The 18,213-nt window shown below is 35.6% G+C and overlaps 1 protein-coding gene across 1 annotated transcript in view; it reads right to left on the reverse strand.

Moving 5' to 3' along the window:
* The window catches only part of LOC109401679 (putative transcription factor SOX-15), a 238,190-nt gene extending 225,124 nt beyond the window's left edge, over window positions 1-13,066 (reverse strand). The window contains exon 1 of the mRNA XM_019674266.3: window positions 12,095-13,066. Within this exon, the coding sequence (XP_019529811.3) occupies window positions 12,095-12,138 (44 nt within the window). The 5' untranslated portion in view covers window positions 12,139-13,066. The remainder of the gene's footprint in view (window positions 1-12,094) is intronic.
* Window positions 13,067-18,213: the final 5,147 nt, after the last annotated feature.

Below are 18,213 nucleotides of genomic sequence, written 5' to 3' on the forward strand. Positions count from 1 at the left end.
ACGAAGAACTTGTAGCAGACAAATATATCTTCCAGTTTATGCTAAAAGTTTTTTTTTCGTCGAGTTTTAGTGTAGTTATGATTTTCTGAAGTTCATCGTCTATTTGTGGTTCGATTGTTTCAACAGTATATGTGAACAGTGTTGGAGATCATATTATTTCTAAAAACAGATGTGTAAGCTGTTGGACGAGTGAGAGTCTTAAGATGTGGTAGTGTATAGTGGCAAATAGTGGTGGTATTTTAGATGCGTGGGATACGTGATGATATTTTGGAAATTAGATTGGACACCTGATAAGGGTGGCCCATAAGTGGCAATTTGTTATTAGTGGCTTGGAAGGGAAAAAGGAATCAACAAAACTAAAGATGAAAGGTGCTGAGGTGAATGTAAGTAACAGAAGGTGAATTTTTTTTTGTTAACATAAATTACTAATATGTATAATCTAATATTGAAAAGAAAATTAAAATTTCAAGAGGAAAAATAGGTTTAATTTACATCTTAGAGTTAAAGAGAGCAAAACTTTACAAGTTAACGATTGCATGAAGAAACAAATGAATAATTCAATAAAAAATAACAAGGGAAGCAATAGCTTTCATAAAAAGGATGAAAGGACATAACTAACAATTCTTTAATACCCAACTACGCCTTTAGTGTATTTTTTCTTTCCTGTGCAATCAAAACTTTTATATTTTTGGCTAAAATTTAGGACTATTCTGTATATATCAAAGTAGTTTTGGTGTCTTTTAAAGCGTATTTACATTTTTTTTTCGAAAATCATTGAAATATTGATGTTTTGATTGGTGTCAGGCCATTCGGCCGAAGGTCATTAGGCCGAAGGCCATTCGGCCGAAGGTCATTAGGCCGAATGGTCATCAGGCCGAATGGTCATTGGGTATTCTTCTTGCCGTTACGTCCCCACTGAGACAAAGCCTGCTTCTCAGCTTATTAACTGAGAGCTTCCTCTGCAAATGACCATTTTGCATGTGTGTATCGTGTGACAGGCACGAAGATACTTTATTGATGCTGAATCTACTGATATTTTACCCATGAATTTTTCCTTCTTTTAAATATAGGCTGTTCTTTCTAGTATCATTGCTGAAATAGTTTTTGGCGCTGAAACTGCTGATATTCAATTCATAAATTTTTCCTTCTTTAAAACATAGGCTATTCTTTCTAGTTCCATTGTTAAACTAGTTTTTGTCAAAAATTGTTGGAAAAGGTAAAAACAACGGCTAACTTTCAATTCGTCCTGATGACCATTCGGCCTAATGACCATTCGGCCTAATGACCATTCGGCCTAATGACCATTCGGCCTAATGACCATTCGGCCTAATGACCATTCGGCCTAATGACCATTCGGCCTAATGACCTTCGGCCTAATGACCCAGCATCGTTTTGATTACCTTTCAGATGTCATTGTTTCTTTTGTAATGAATCGCAAAAATTAACATATTTTATATTTTTCCCCAATCATGCTTTATATAGTAAATGAGTTAACGGGAGTTGCATACACTCTAAAACTATTTTCGTGAAAGTTACACGAAAAATAAAATGTTCCATTTAAAAACAGGAAAAAAGTGAAAAATCTTAAATTTTTTTTCCATATTAAAAAATCGGTATCCCAAATAGGATTTCAGGAAAAATGTAAAAGTGTAGGGATGTTCAAAAATAGAAATTAGAAAACTCAAAACCAAAATTCACAAAATCGCTAATTAAAAAGAACTACCTTTCAAAACATGTTTAAATCGATTTTGGATGACAAAAAATAATATTTAGATCAGAAGGAAAAAATGGGTATTTAAGGGATAAGTTTGTAATTTCCTTTAAAAATTAACTGTACGTCAACTTAAGGAATATGAGCCCACTATTAGATCTCTCTATATAGATTGCTTTTCACTTCAATATTTTAGTAACATAGACTAGGAATCATTAAACCAAACCAGCAGGATTGAAATGGTTGGAAAGCAATTAGACAGGATAGTTTTAAGTGTATTTCACAGATTAAATAAACGTGAGGATTTATACAACCTGGGATATTTCCATCGCAAGTCTCGAAAAGCTGGTAAGTTGAGTCATATTGTCAAACCATTATTTAACATTATTGGGGCTAAAAAGGGAGGGTATCAAACTAATAACAGACTGGATGTGGGAGTCGTGGCAACCAGGCCCAAATCACGGAGGTATTCGCTTCTATGGTTGAAATTCAAGGACCTCAATTATAGTCGATGATGTCTTCTAACAGCCTGCTATAAGTTTGACGCACCCTATAGAAAATCAATTTTGTAACAAACCACCAGACGGAAATCTTAATATGCATTGCAAGTTGCTGAGGGGTAAGATATGAACTTATGTTGGTGGTAGTTCCAATTCTTGTAGTGTATTGCAGATAGGTCTAATATTTATGGATTCACTTTCTAGTTTGGGCCTCTATTCAAAGATTTGGAAATGTTATATTATTCAGCATCTTGATCTTGCTATTAAAAGGAACCGTACGAAATGGCAAATCCTGCACTGGAAGTGGCTTTACATCATATCATATATATACACTGTGGTGCATAATTGATCGGACAAACGCCGATTTTCATACAAAATGGGCAAGTTTAAGATGCTGTAACTATGGTTTGCTTTGTTGGATTGAGCTCAATTTTGACTCGGAACTACAAATATGCTGAATTTTGTGTATACAAAGTATAAAATGTTTTCGTTCACAGGTCTGGGCGTGGCAAGGCGTTGAAAATATTGCAAAAGTGATCGGACAGCGGCACGCGTGTAAATCAAAGGGGTAATGTATGTAATGTAAATCTCGCATTCTTGAATTAGTTTTTGAAAAGGAATTGCTGAGTAAATACCTGAACAAACTCCTAGAAGAACCCAACCATCGCAGTTAAACCCCACACAAATAACTGGAAGAAAATATTCTAGTAACCACTGTGAAAATAACATAAGGTCAATGCTGAAAATTTTCAAGATTATATTCATAAAGTAAGTTATTTCAAATTTTTGTTCGGAGACTTCTCCTGTATTTTTTTTTCAGGAACTCACGCAAAGATTCCTCCGGATTTTTTCACTAGCAGTTCTTGAATATGTATGCATGTTTATTTCTTCAAAGCTATTCACACTTTTTTGCTATTTCCCGAGGATCTTTAGAAAATGACCTAGTGATATCTACAAGAAATTTCTAAAGCAATATATGGTGGGCCATACTGCAAATTCCACAGGTGATTCGGGCCAATTTTTATCGGAACTCCTTTAGTAGCTTTGGATGAAAAAAATGCTCTAAGGGATGCCTAAGAAATAGTTGTAATGGAATTCTTGAAAAAACAAATTTGATATTTTGTATTCTTCCAAAAATTGATAAAGATGTACATTATATTCTAAATAAGGCACAAAAACGTTTAATGCTTCCAGTGAGCTTTTTGCTCTGTTAAGGAAGTACAACACTAGACAACGGAGTAGCATGCAGCCAGTGGTACAGCCGAAAACTTTTCCTGACAGCTGCGGCGGGAGTCGAACCTGCGCGCCTCAGCACGATGCTACTTAGAGCTTGGTGACACTAGCCGCACGACCACGGAGCGCATCCATACAGTAATCTTGGAGAGGGATTGTTGAAAAAAAATTTCTACCAATCCACCAGTGCGTTACATGATATTTCAACAAAAAAAATCCTATAGCTTTGTAAGAAACATTTAAGTGAGCTATCTTCAGCAATTGCTTTCAAAATGTTTACAAAAAAAAACATAAGAGAAAAAATCAGACATCTCGAAAGAAATCTCTTGACAATTTCACAGATCAAATTTAAGAAACCTTGAGAAAAGATAATAATTGAATCATAAGAATCACTTGAACAGTAGTAGAAAAGATACTTAGAGGAATTTCGGTGATGAATCCTGAAGAAGACACTGGTTGATGGTTTTTTTAGATTTAATTTCCAAAGTTTGTTTTTTTTTCATTTTTTTTTTCAGACAACGGTCCACTTTTAATTGCTTTAAAATTTGACAACCCATCAATTTTTTCACAAAGCCCTAAATCATACAAATTTTTCAACTTTCTTTTTCAACAATAAGGTTAAGGTGTTCAAGTGCTCAGTTTTAAATTTCTTTTTGTTAGATCGGATATAAGATTACAAGTTTCTAATAATTTGACAAAACTGGTTCCAAGTAACACTACAGAAACCAACAAATTGGAGGTATTCTATTATACATTTTAGCAGTAAAAAACATACAATTCGTATAAAATAGTAAAAGAAAATAGTGGAAATTTTATGATTCTGCAGAACTTCAAAACAATCATTTAAAATGAAACGAATTTGCTTGATTTTTTTTTTCGTTTTTTCTCTTGTAGAAATTTTCTAAATCCATCAAACATATCGGGTTGAAAATGCGTGGCGAGGGAATGAACATCAAAAAGAGTTTTCGAAACTGCTGGATGGTCAGGATTTTCAATCAGGTTCTTTATGCACACTTATTTTAACTCTTTTTATTGAAATGAATTAGGTATTTTTTGTAAAGTTCAGATTAACGAAATTCAGCAGAATTTTATCAAAGTTAAACTATGTCGAAGTTCGATAAAAATAAACAGATAATTCGATGAAAATCACCAAGCATTGTCGATATTTTTGGTAGTTTTTCTTTAGCTGAGTTCAGAGATTTTTTTATTCTAACTGCTGAACTTGGCGTGTAAATCTAACTGCAAGCCACAACTTGAACTCATTTTTTCCCTCAAGGAAAAACAAAAAAAATACCGGAATCTTGAACTTTCTGATCGAAAACTCTCAGTTTCATAATCAATTTCAGAATGCAGACAATATTTTCAATATTTCGAAACTCCAGACATATAAGTCTTAGCCTTACCAAAGGTTTGAATAGAATTAAGAAAAACCCCAGATTCTATATAAAACTTTGCAGATCTTCCAAAAGAATATTTCTAAGATTGTTAACAGTATCATTGGAAAAACTAGTTTTAAAAAATGAAATTTGTTTGGTTCGTCACAGAGAAATGAAAACAATCGCACGAAGAATAACTGAGATATGGCAATCTAAAGTTGACAAGCTTGAATGGGAAAAAGATTTCAGTGCATTTTTGTTGCCCTATACTGTAGTTCATCAAATGCCCAAAATATATTTACAGTTGAACCTGTCATATATTTTTAACACCACCTATTTAACCCTTATGTGACCGACAAGGTACCCGGGTACCCAGCGCCTATTTAAAAAGCACGGTGTAGAAAAAAGCAAAAAGTTTGTCGGACACATAACGGTTAAAAGATAGGCTGCCTAATGCTTCTTTATTGAACATTTCTTATTGTAATAAGGCTTTCAGATTAAGTTTTTTAAATGTATTTATCTCGCGTGAGCATTTTAATGTAAACTCTTGGTTTATAAGCGGCAAAAATTACTTAGTTGTGCTCCGCACAAAGTGCAATATTTTCGAGTAACCGTGACTAACAAATAATTTTGAATTGCCCTTAGAACATGATTAAAAACTCGAGTGTCTCGGATCTTAAGTACAAAGAAAAAATATATAATTTCCAATAACGTTTTCGCGTCATTTTCAAGTGCCTATTTTCAGCCAAACATGCTATCGAATAGGATCCTAAAATTATTGACAAAATACCGATTTTACTTAATAATACGATCAAGCATAGTTTTGTGATCACAACAGTACTTTTCCACAACTTGTAAAACAAAAGAATTAAAAAAAGTAAAATGGTATACAACTCAAGTGTGACATTTGAGATCGTCCTTGACGTGATAGAATTCAACATTTTTCGCACTGGGGATTCAAAATTGTTCCTGTCTGACGTCCACGGTAACAAAATTCTCTCAAATAGTGAGCTTAGAGCTAGGGGTAGGACAAAATATCGAAAAATTTATAAAATAGACAATTTCATCCGCAATCATTTAAATCATTGAGAAATTAGTAAATATGACCATCGTTTTTGTTTCAAATCAAAAATCAAGGAAAGGATTTGGCCTATTGATCTTTTTTTAAATTAAAAAAAACATGCATCTTGTCAAAATAAAAATCAAAAACTGTTTCCAATTAGTGCAGAGATTCAAAATGTCGTTTTTCTGTCATAGACGTTTTTTAAATAAAAACTTAATATTCCAATGGAGGAATTCCACGGAGTCATGTCGGTCGATCCTGAGCGACCATTTCAAAAATATCTGAAACTTTGCACAGTTTTTCAATTTCATATAAATCGCCATTTTTTTATATTAAACCTTCATATTCACTCACGACTAACTTTTCAAAAGGGTGTATGCGAAAATAGTTCTAAAATATTCTAAAAGCTGTACAGCAAAAACGGATTGTTCGATTGTTATAAATTTTTCAGCAAAGTTAGATAACTAAATGATGATTCCTTAGAAAATATACACTGTAAAAAATTTCTTTTTCTACTTTGAAAAAATATGATATTTGTCACAAAAACTCAAATATCTCAAAACCCTATCTTTTTACCAACTTCAATTTTTTAGGGGAAATAGCCCATTATATCAGCTATCTACCATAAAATTTTGGTGATGGTAAACTGATAAACAAAAAAGTTATGACATTTCAAACATTTCACAATTTTTACATTTAGTAACAAAAAAAATTTTTTTTCTGTGTAAATTATTTCGAGAATTATATTTTGATGCTGATTTTATTGTAAAGGCTACCGCCTGAATTAAACAAGTTGTTTTCATGATACTTTAGTTTGATTATTCGTAATTACTATAGTATCTATTTGAAACTTAGACGCGATCCAGTGTTGTGATCAAAAATATTGAGATTGTCATACTTTTTATTGTACGTGACTGGTGAAAAAATCCCTTGATAGTGTTGAAAAGCTGTTGATTATAAGAAAAATGGAATTGAATTTATTTTTAAGACAAAAGCTGTATAATAAAAGTTTTTTTTATACGCGTATACGTCTAGTTTATCCGCAAAAAAAATCCCTCTTACACACTTATTTCTGAATTGCCTGTTCGGTACTTTTTTGACGAGATTATAACAGCAGTACGATCTCGGTAGTTTCGGTAATCGATTTTACTGAGGCTCAGTAAAACAACTGTCAAAATCGTATGGAAAAGGTAAACAATGCATTTTTGCTGAACGAGTTCGGTGCTCAGCAGTTTTAATCTCGTCAAAAAATTACCGAACTCGAATCAAAATTAAGTGTGTAGAGAACAGACTTTATGATCGGAAGAATGCGAGTAACTTCAACAACAACAAATGCATAAGAGGTACATACCACAGACAAACAGACGAAAATTCATCGCCCAGTTCACACTATCACCACCTGGTGGAAATGTTTCACGAAACACTGCGTTGTGCAATATCGTCATCAGAAGGCGCTAGTGTGAAACGTCAAACGCAAAGAAAAACGATGGGCGCTCTTCTTGTTATGAAAGCCACAACCAAGATTCAAAATGATCGTTGAAGGCGTGGTCAATGAAAATTTCGCCAGTGTTACGTTTGTTTGTCTGTATACATACCTGACAATGCTCACGAAAAAAACAAAAAAATACTACCGCTATGAATATTAAAAATTGTATAGTATTTTTTTTCTTCAGCCACCAACACCAAACAAGTAAGTTAAAATTAATAAGTGATTTTGTTTATTATAATCTAACGAACAAGATGAACAGTCGCTTTCTCAAAGGTCTTCAACTCAAGGCTCTCTTGTAGACCGTTTGATGAAAAAAAATGTTCAAAAGAGTTACGAAATCTCACCGAAAGCACCATAGATAAACTGAAAGAGACTGGTTATGCCCAAATGTCCACATTGTGTACAAAATTACGCATTTGCACGTCCTGCCGTCTAGAATTTGACAAACGAGCCATCTGTATATCATCGGTAAAGCAGGGCGCAGGAAGTTCGAAAACGACAACAACTGAGGAATTGCCATCAGCGACATCTGTTTAAACAATTTAATTACGCCCCTTTTCAAAAATGCCCTGTAATATTCTTCAACATCTATACCCATTTCAATATTTTTAACGTTGCAAAACACGCTTTCAACATTCATCTTGAAGAAGAGGGAAAACACTTGTCCTCAAATGTAACAGCAAATTAATGAATAAACGACTAATGCGCGGAAGGCGTGATAAAATCGGAACATTACGGTACATAGTATATTATATTATATGTATATATAATATATAATAAAAACAACTTGTTTTACTCACGCAAGGCCATTAACAATAAAATCAGCATCAAACTTCAATTTCCGGCCGAAATAATTTACACTAAAAAAAATTATTACTAAATGTGAAAATTGTGAAATGTTTGAATTGTCATAACTTTTTTGTTTATTTTCATGGTAAATTGCTAATACAATGGACCGTTTTCTCTAAAAAATTACGTTGGTAAAAAGATAGGGTTTTGAGATATTTGAGTTTTTGTGACAAAAATGATATTTTTTAATGTTAAAAAAGGTTTTTTTCACAGTGTATATTTTCTTAGGAATCGCCATTTAGTTATCTAACTTTGCTGAACAATAAAATCAGCATCAAATCACGATTCCCGGCCGAAATAATTTACACAGAAAATTTTTTTTTACTAAATGTAAAAATTGTGAAATTTTTGAAATGTTATAACTTTTTTGTTTATTAGTTTACCATCACCAAATTTTTATGGTAGATTGCTAATACAATGGACCGTTTTCCCTAAAAAATTCAAGTTGGTAAAAAGATAGGGTTTTGAGATATTTGAGTTTTTGTGACAAAAATGATGTTTTTCAATGATAAAATAGATTTTTTTTCACAGTGTATATTTTCTTAGAAATCACCATTTAGCTATCTAACTTTGCTGAAAAATTCATAACAATCGAACAATCCGTTTTTGCTGTGCATATTTTTGAATATTTTTGAACCATTTTCACATACACCCTTTTGAAAAGTTAGTCGTGGCTCTAAATAAAAATTTGAATCGAAAAATGGCGATTTAGATGGAACTGAAAAACTGTGCAAAGTTTCAGTTCAATAGAAAATCATGAATTAAAAATTTTCCTTAATTTTGATGCTGTTGCTTGGAATCGCTCAATGTTAAAACTCATTAGAAATACCCTTTAATTCTTCTTGGCGTAACGTTTCAACTGAGTCAAAGCCGTTTTCTCAGCTGTTATTTGAGCAATAACTTTCTCTACAAATGTCTGTTTTGCATGTGTATATCGTGTGGCAGGCATGCTGGTACTCTATGCCCAAGAAAATCAAGCAAGAATCCTCTACGAAAAGTTCCTGAACCGACCGGGAATTCAGCGCGTCGCCCTCAGAATTGTATACTGAAGATCTGTGCGTTTACCGCTACGGCTATATGGGTCTTTTTATACTTTGAATAAAAATATGAAAACATATAAAGGTAATCGGTTTAGAGATTAATTATATTTTTTGCTAAGTAGAGTTTTGACCATACTTATTGGGACAACCTATAAATTATAGCGTGAGGGCATGCACATGCTCGGCTACCCATTCGTTGGATCTTGAAAAATCAGGGTTTGCTATTGTTCAGATGTTCCAATTTCTGGAAATGATTTTCAGATCTACAATCTCTCAAATGAATCTTATCAATTTCCCGTTTTGATCGTCAGTACTTCACCACCACACGGGGAGCGATCACTGTTTGATTCTGGGAAAAATATGCTGCTCCCCTCAAATCAATAGTAAATTAAGCTTAATATTAGACTTTAAATCCAACCCTATCCAAACGATGAAAGAAATTCACAAGGACGCAGTTTTCAGACCTCTGTTTCGCTCGTCTTTTAACCCCATTCTACTCTATGTAAAACACATAACACCGTCTGCACAGAGACGAGTGTTAATTTGCCGCATAATAGCAACCCCCGTCGGCAGAGTTGGAATCATGAAAAGGCAGAACAATCCACGGGAAACTGCAAGTAGACTTCTCACAATGAGGGATCTAATGAGAAGCAGCTTGAACGATGTACATGCTATTTAAAATTTACTTCAAAATTTAAAAAACACACACGATTTTTCCCGAAAAAACATGTAATAACTAGACGATGACGAAAAATCATGTAAAGATTTTTCCCAATACAGTTACTTCCAATTGACCATTTCGCCTTCAAATCCAAAACATTATTGGGGGGCCTGACCTTTCGTTTATAAGGAGAATGAAATCACAGTTTTTATTTTGTTAAAGTTTTTTTTGGTTTATAGTTTTTACGTAGATGCTATCGACTGTTTCGAAATTCACAGGGGTTTTTTTCGGCTTTCAGTCTGTTAAGCGATTGAAACGAAAATTTCTTTCTTGCACCCGACGTTTCAATGGGCTATGCCATCTTTTTCAAGGGTTAAAAACATTTTTCGTTTTTCGTCTGGAGGTTCAATCTTCGCGTGAAAACTTGTCTACATATTATGGTACATCAATTTCTATTGGATTTGTTACACAGAACGGGAAGAAACCTGGTGGAAAAACCGAAAAATGTTCTTAACCCTTGAAAAAGATGGCATAGCCCATTGAAACGTCGGGCGTAAGACAGAAATTTTCGTTTCAATATAGTTTTACTTGAACATCATAATGCTTCCAAGGTGTTAATACCATATTAAATTGAATCGAAGAAAGTTATTCAAAAAGAACCTTAATTTCAAATACCTTATCTTTTATGGTTAAACAATGAGCATTATTTTTTGTATAAACAACCGCAGTAGCCACAGCTGTAAGATTAGAGTCTTCTACGAAGAACACTAATTCTAAAAATATTTTATAGATTTTTTTTTAATTTTAGTTTTTGAAGATAAATTTAAATTTGTAACCAAAACAAACTTAAATCACGTTTGACTTTACTTCAAATATTGTTGCATTGACATTGTATTTACAAAGTATACTTAAACAGATTAAAATCAAAGTCAAAGATACTTTGTTATCTGATTCTTATCTCTGATTTCATGTTATCACTTCCCTCTGTATGTTCCTTTAAACTTGTTAGTGTTATTCAATTAATAATCCGTTGCTTGGGTTTGTATGCAGTGTAGTATTCAAATACCATTTTAAGTCAAAGAGACTAGTAGATGTTCTTAAAACCATCATAAATCCAAAATTAAAAATTATTAGATTTTATTACGGTTCTAATTCACAATCAAGAAGTAACTTGGGAATCAATAGCATTCTTAACCACTAGTACCCTAGTTACATCAAATTTATTATTATTGTCAATGTAAGAAATGTAAAAAAACTCCCCAATATTTTTTTTTTTGTTATTAACAGAAGTTGTGATGTAGCAGAAAGAACTCAAAACAGTCCCCGGCGAGCAATTTGCACTACACTTGACTTCTATCCACCACACATCATTAGTATTCATCGATATTTGTATATTTACAGTTTCAATTAGTACCGTCGTGACCTTAAACACAAAGCACCTTCCGAATTTAGCACACTTGACTAGGTCACTTTCAAAAGGCCCCGAATAAAGTAACGGAGTCTTGGCCACAGCTCCTGCCCCCTCTTGATCCTCCCCATTGCCTTCTTCGACCGTGATCCACCCGGTTGATTCCTTCCTTTCCGTTCAATTACCTGCTTCCCTTCGTCGTCGCCGAAGGTGCAATTTACATATTTAAAACTCAGGCTCTGAATTTAATAATCATAAATTAAAACAGAAAAAAGCACCAAACCAGAGTCAGGCACTTGGAATCGGAAGAGAGTCGCAAGCAAGAACCAAACACACGCTTTCTTTCCCACAGTGCGCAGACCGAAGCCGAAAATCCAAACCTTTGGCCCGTTAGTACATCCGCTCCATCGATCGGTTCTAGCCAGCTAGTGCTGTGCTACTACATGCAGCAAGTGTTCTTCTCTTCAACGCAGGCGTGCACTCGTGCCATCGCACCTCATCGTCCACACATCATCGTCCCGGCACCTGATGGTACTTGCGACGATCGCAGTCTTCGTCGTCGTCGTCGGTACCTATCAAAATGTTAATGAGAGTCCCTTGCCGCACCTCAACTGCGTCGTCAACTGTCACACCTGAACTGCCGAAAGTTTATTGACTTTCCGACGGGCAATGAGCGTGGAGCTTTGCACTAAATCACGACTTCTTTCGCGGCAAGTACAACTACGCTAACACTACACAACTAGCGATTTCTAGGACACACTCACTTGTAATGGCTGTAGCCGTTGTCACGTTCTCCGTCTGACTCCATTCTGCTGCAGCAACTGTCCTTCACCTTTGGTAGTTTTCTTCAACTGTCAACACCGGATTACTTTCTTTCTGTATTAGTCGTCAATCACTATGATCAACTAGATTGTTGTCTCAATTGGTAGCACTTTTCTTCAAATCAGTTTGATTCACTCAAACTTTTAAACGCGAATCACTTTTCCATAACTTCTCAAAACTTGTTTTTCTTAGGATATCTCCTCCGATTGGAACTTCATACTCCATAAATCACATTATCTTCTGAATTCATCAAGCATAAGTAATTATCATTCATTCATCGAAACTTGCTTCAACCATCAAACTCCTTGAGTTGTCACACAAAAACACAATCACTTTGTCAGGTGTAGCATTAACCTTGCGTTTGTCAGCTTAATTAACACCCCTTAATTCCAGCACGATACAGGTTCTTCGCGGAGAATCTCCCTTCGACTTCCGCTGTTCCTTCACAAAACAATCCACTAAAGCACTAAAGCGATAATTATCCAATTAACCTGACACGATTGTCTTCGACGAGAGCGTGAAAACCCAAGTCACCCAAGACACCAGAACAGCCCAACCTGCTAGCTGTTGTTCGATGAAGACGACGCGATTCGACAACACCACACAGATCCTTCGCCCGCGTATTGCGCAGGATCACCCGGACGGAGAGCGGCGAATCGTTCAACAGCGGCGCATCACTATACACACCAACTAGGGATAGTACTCCGTATTACGAGCGACGGACAAACAGGACAGACGACGGACGAACCAACAACGTGCGATACGTGCGCGCGTTATTCTTCGAGTGAGAGACCTCGGCCCGGTAAGTCGCGTTCAGAGTGCCATGCGCGCTCTCCCGGTGTGCTCGCGCGCTGCGCCGACGGCCGACCGGTTTCTCTACTGGTACACGCTCGAACGGCGAAGGGGGTCCCTGGGTGGGCAATGCACACCTGGCCGCGGGGGTTCGAGTGAAACGACTACTGGTGTCAGCTCGAGAGCGAATACGCTCTAGCGCACAGGTAAGACCGCGCAGCGACTCGGCAGCTCAGCGCTGCTGAGAGAAGTTCAGCAAAAGATCAAGGTGAGCCAGGTGAGAAGAAAGAGACGGGGACATGAAAAACAGTTGGATAAGGACAGCTGATCGTGAAACAGCCAGGGAAAAAGAGACCACCTGAGGGCGCAGAGAAATCGTTGCGCAAAGAGCTTCGAGAGCAGCATGTCTCAGCGGGTTCCGTCAACTCAGCAGTTTTTGTTAATCATACATCTCTCTGCTCCCCGTTCGCTTTTATCTTGTTCTTGCCGAGATCTCGTACACTATGTGCATCACCACCTCGCTACATATTTACTGTTACAGTTATTTACTGGCTGCAGCAGCATGGCTTGACGCTATGTAGTTTAACGGAATTAATTAAAAAGCACTACTGGTGAGCGGTGAGGCATAAGTCAGGTCCACTAAAAGCGTCGATGATTTCATTGAAGAGCTGACTTTTTTGTTTTTGTTTTGGAAGCTAGTGTAAACGGAGATAATTAGATTATTTTGATCTCGTAAGATTTTGAAATAAAAATCGATGCAGTTTGTCTTCAATTCGATTTTTCATTAAATAACGAAGCAATATTTTCAAAATCAGTTTTCGTACACAGTTCGAGGAAGGTTCAAGGTATCTCCTGATTTTTTTTCAGGCGAAAAATGTTTTTCAGTTTAAAAAAAGCATTTTTGAATAAAATTTTAAAAAAATATGGTTTTTGAAAAATTGGTATAAGTTGTACATCTGAAAAAAAACCAGGAGATAGCTCGATCCTTCCTCTAACTGTGTATGAAAACCGATTTTGAAAATATTACTTCGTTATTTGATAAAAAATCAAAAACCAAAGATCGTCCAGTTTCGCCTTAAATTTGTGGAACAAATTTTCAGTATCAAACGTCTTCTGACGAAACAATTTCTCGGTTGCGCCGCTATTTTCACGCAAGATATACAATTCCTCATTGCTGTTTACGAAATGTAAGTGTCAAATGAAAAAAAAAAAAGGTATCATTGACCGTGGAGTGGACCTAGTGTGATGGTTAAAACACCTGACTATCACGCTGAGGACCTAGGATCGAATCCCACTCCCGACAAACTCGCAAAATGTGAGTTCTTACTTCGGAAGGGGAGTAAAGCGTGGGTCCCGAGATGAACTAGCCTAGGGCTAAAAATCTCATTTATAAAGATACAAAAAAGTATCATTGACCGTTGAAAACCCCTCCCAGAGACAATTTCTTAGGCATGAAACTTAGGAACAACTCGACAATGATTTTTCATAAGGGCCTAACTGACTTGATCGATTTCTCTTCGACGACTCTCTCTTTCGCTAATATGTAACTTCTCGATCAAAACAAACAAAATCATTGTTCTTTTTGTTTCTATAGCAACATGTAGTCGTCTTCTTCGCATTTCAACCATAAAATCTTTGGAAAACTCAACACACATTCTGTGATAACACAAAAAAAGGATCGATGAAGAGAACTCGACATGTCAGTTAGGCCCAAATGAAAAATCAGTGTCGAATTGCTTACGAGTCATCCCTGAAAAAAAAAAACTCCAAAAAAGTCTGTGGATAAATTTCAATAAAAATGCCAAAAAATCTCAAAAAGTTCAAGGATGAACCCCTAGAGAAGCTCTAGACGAAATCTTTGGAAAACATTTAGAAAGTTTCACTAACGCTCTAAAACCCTTTTTTTCTTTCGTTCTATATCCTTTTTAGTCATCTAAAATCATATTAAATATGGTTTGGAAGGTGCTTCTATTTAATTCACAAATTTATGTATTTTGTTTTTCCGGCATTCGATTTGAATAAATCCTAAGTTTGCTATAATTCCTATGTAGATGCGACCTATTCAAATTAAACACCAGTTTTTGATTACATTTTTCCTGGAATTTATATTTTTCATCAAACTCTGTTACTATGATGATTGGGTAAAAATATAAAAATGCTATTTGGCAGGATTCTATGCAAAAGAAACAATAAAAGGATACCAAAACATAAATTTTTCAATGATTTATAATGAAAATATTGATTTAGAAGACACTGAAACCATTGTGAAATATACAGAACAGTTCTCAATAACAGCCAAATATTAAGAAAAATTAAGATTAAGATTAAGAACAAGAAGAAAAAAATAAAATAATGCTTAAACAATACCCCACTTCAAGGCTGGGTTGTGTATTAGAGGGTTAAGGGGTCGTCCATAAATGACGTAGCCTTTTTGGTGGGAGGGGGGTGTTTGTGATTTTGTGACAAAGTGTGACGATAGGGGGGTAGGGGTTCATGATATGCTACGTTGCTTTTTACTAAGCTTAATAAAAAATTTACTTGCTTTAATTATCATTATCTACAAAGTAAGTATCATTATCCAGTAAATAAAAATCACATTAATGTAAATAACAAATAATTGACGTAAATGCCGGCTTCCTTTCATAAGACATGCAGCTATCGGACGCAACAACTGTATCTGAGAAAAGAGTTTTCAAATGCTGCGTAAAGATTAATGAATAATAAAAATGTGTATGAAAATCAATTTCGCTCAAATGCTTTCAACGATCAATAGTTTGCTGCTTGCTATACGGCATGCTGCTTAGGTTGCAGAGAAAAAAATTTCTAAGTTTTTGGCATTATGGCATTATTCCAGGAGTTCCTTATATAGTTTCTACAAAACTTCAGTGAAGAATTCCTTCAAAAATTTCACAAGGAGCTCCTCTAGCAGCTTTGTAACGATTTTTTTACGGTGTTCTTTATAGGTTTCCCCAACAGGAGAAGGATAACATTTTCACAGGAATTCTTACTGGGAATCCCAGAAGAATTTCAGAAGAGGAATCTGGAGGAATCTTGAAAGGAAATCATAGAAAAATTCCAAAAGAAATCCAGTGAGAAGTTCCTGGAGCAATTCTAGATAGAACTTTTAAAGAAATCCTGAATAAACTCCTGGAAGAATCTCAGAAGAAGCTATTTGTAGATGGAACTCGTGGTTCAATTTCTAAAGAAATCTCAAAAGAAATTATTGAAGGAATCCCGGAAAAAATTTCTGAAGGAATGCCGAAAATAACTTTTGAGAAACCCCGGATGATATCCAGATAGAACTCCTGGTGAAACCCTAGAAAGAATATCCTAAAGGAATTCCAAAAGGTATGAATGGAGGGATGCCGGAAATAGTTCTTGGAGGAGTCCTGGGAAAAAAAATCCTGAATAAATCCTAGAAGAAAGTCCTCGAGGAATCCCAGCAGAAACTCCCAGGAGAATCCAGGAAGGAATTCCTGAAGAAATCCGAAAAAGAACTCCTGTAGGAATCCCAAAAGCATCTCTTGGAGGATTTTGAAAGAATGCCGGAGGGGTTTCCTACAGAGATCTTGGAATTAAAAACCAAGTAAATTCCTAAAGGAAACCAAGAAGGAACTTCTAGAGGAATACCGAAAGGGATTTCTTCACGAAACCTAGAGATTTGATGGAATCTCAAAAGAAATTCAGTTTAAAATCCCTGAAGAAATTTCCGAAGAAACTGCTGGTAAAACAGAGGAGAAGAAAACCATCAAAGAACTCCAGAAGGAAACCACTGATAAACTTTTAGAAAAACCTTAGAAAAAAAAAAACTCCCGGAGAAATCTCAGAAGGAACTTTTGGTGGAATCGAAAAATGAACTCAGTAAGGAGTTCTTGGAGGGATCTCTGGAGGAACCCCTGAAGGAATACAAAAAGGAAGAAATCTCAAATGGAATCCCAAAGAAAATTCTTGGAGAAATCCCAGAAGGAAGTGCTGGAGGAATTTAAAAGGTTGGAATTCTCAAAAATGGGAATCCCAAAAGAAGCTCCTCGAGGAATTCCAGAATGAACTGTTGAAAGAATTATAGAAGAAAGTCCTTCAGGGTCTTTCAAATGTCGTGGTGAATTTTATTTAAATAAAACCAAATTGATATTGCGCATTTCCCACCCCCTTTGGACCCCTTTCACAGTTAGCATAAGTGCGGAATCGTGAATAAAACTGCGATTTCGCGTCAAACCGTGTCGGTGTCTTCTGCGCACTAATTCATTTTAAGATGCTGAATAAGTGCGCAGAAGAAACCGACACGATTCGATGCGAAATCGCAATTTATCCACGATCCCGCACTTATGCTAACTGCGAAAGAAGTCCAGTAGGGTGGGAAATGCGCAATATTCTTAACAGATTTATTAGTGAGCAAACTAATAAACTAATATCTTCGAAAGAGCTCCTAGGCTAATATGGTATTGACCTGTATTGGGAGCATCAATTTCCTGTTCTTCGGTATCAAGCAGAACGATGGGTGGTTTATTGAGTCATTAGCTTTGGTGATAATCTCCTCGGGTTGCACTAATAGTCTTGCTTGATGTTGGCGATCTGAACCTGGCAGTCGGCAATTTTTTTTTTCTTTCTGTATTATCGAGAATGTTAGCCCTTTTTCATCTTGAGACCCACGTTTTACTTCCTCTTCGAAGGAAGCACTCACATTTTGCGTGTTTGTCGGGAGTGGGATTCAAGCCCATGTTCTCGGCGTGATAGTCACGTGTTTAACCATCTCAGCAGATCCGCTCCACAGTCGGCAATGTTTTCTAGCTATTGTTCTTTTCTCATAATATTCGTTAATCATTCAAGTTAAAATTTATATCAGAATTAAGTTTCGAGTTTTTTCGTTACTTGCTTTTTCACATGAAAATTGTTTTGTGTGGGATGGGGGGGGGGTGTATTTAACAAGCTACGTCATTTATTGGGGGGGGGTATCCAAATTTGTGACGAAATGCTGTCAAAAAGTGATTTTAAAAAACACTTTGAAATTGATTTTAAATAGGTATCAAAATAAAAGTTCTAAAAATCAGAAAAAAATCATAGTGACTCTATGACATAGTGACTAGTATAAAATCAAAAAATCAATACATTTTTTTTTAATTTAAAAACCCAATTCATGAAGAAATTTTAAGCGAAAGTGATGGAGAAATTCCTGGATAATAACCAGGAGACACTCCAAGAAAAAAACTCCTAGAGAATTTTCGAAAGTGAACCATAGAGAACCGACATAAAAAGAATCTGAAGAAGCTTG

The sequence above is a fragment of the Aedes albopictus genome, chromosome 3 (assembly GCF_035046485.1).
Source record: "Aedes albopictus strain Foshan chromosome 3, AalbF5, whole genome shotgun sequence".
Taxonomy (NCBI): Eukaryota; Metazoa; Arthropoda; class Insecta; order Diptera; family Culicidae; genus Aedes; species Aedes albopictus.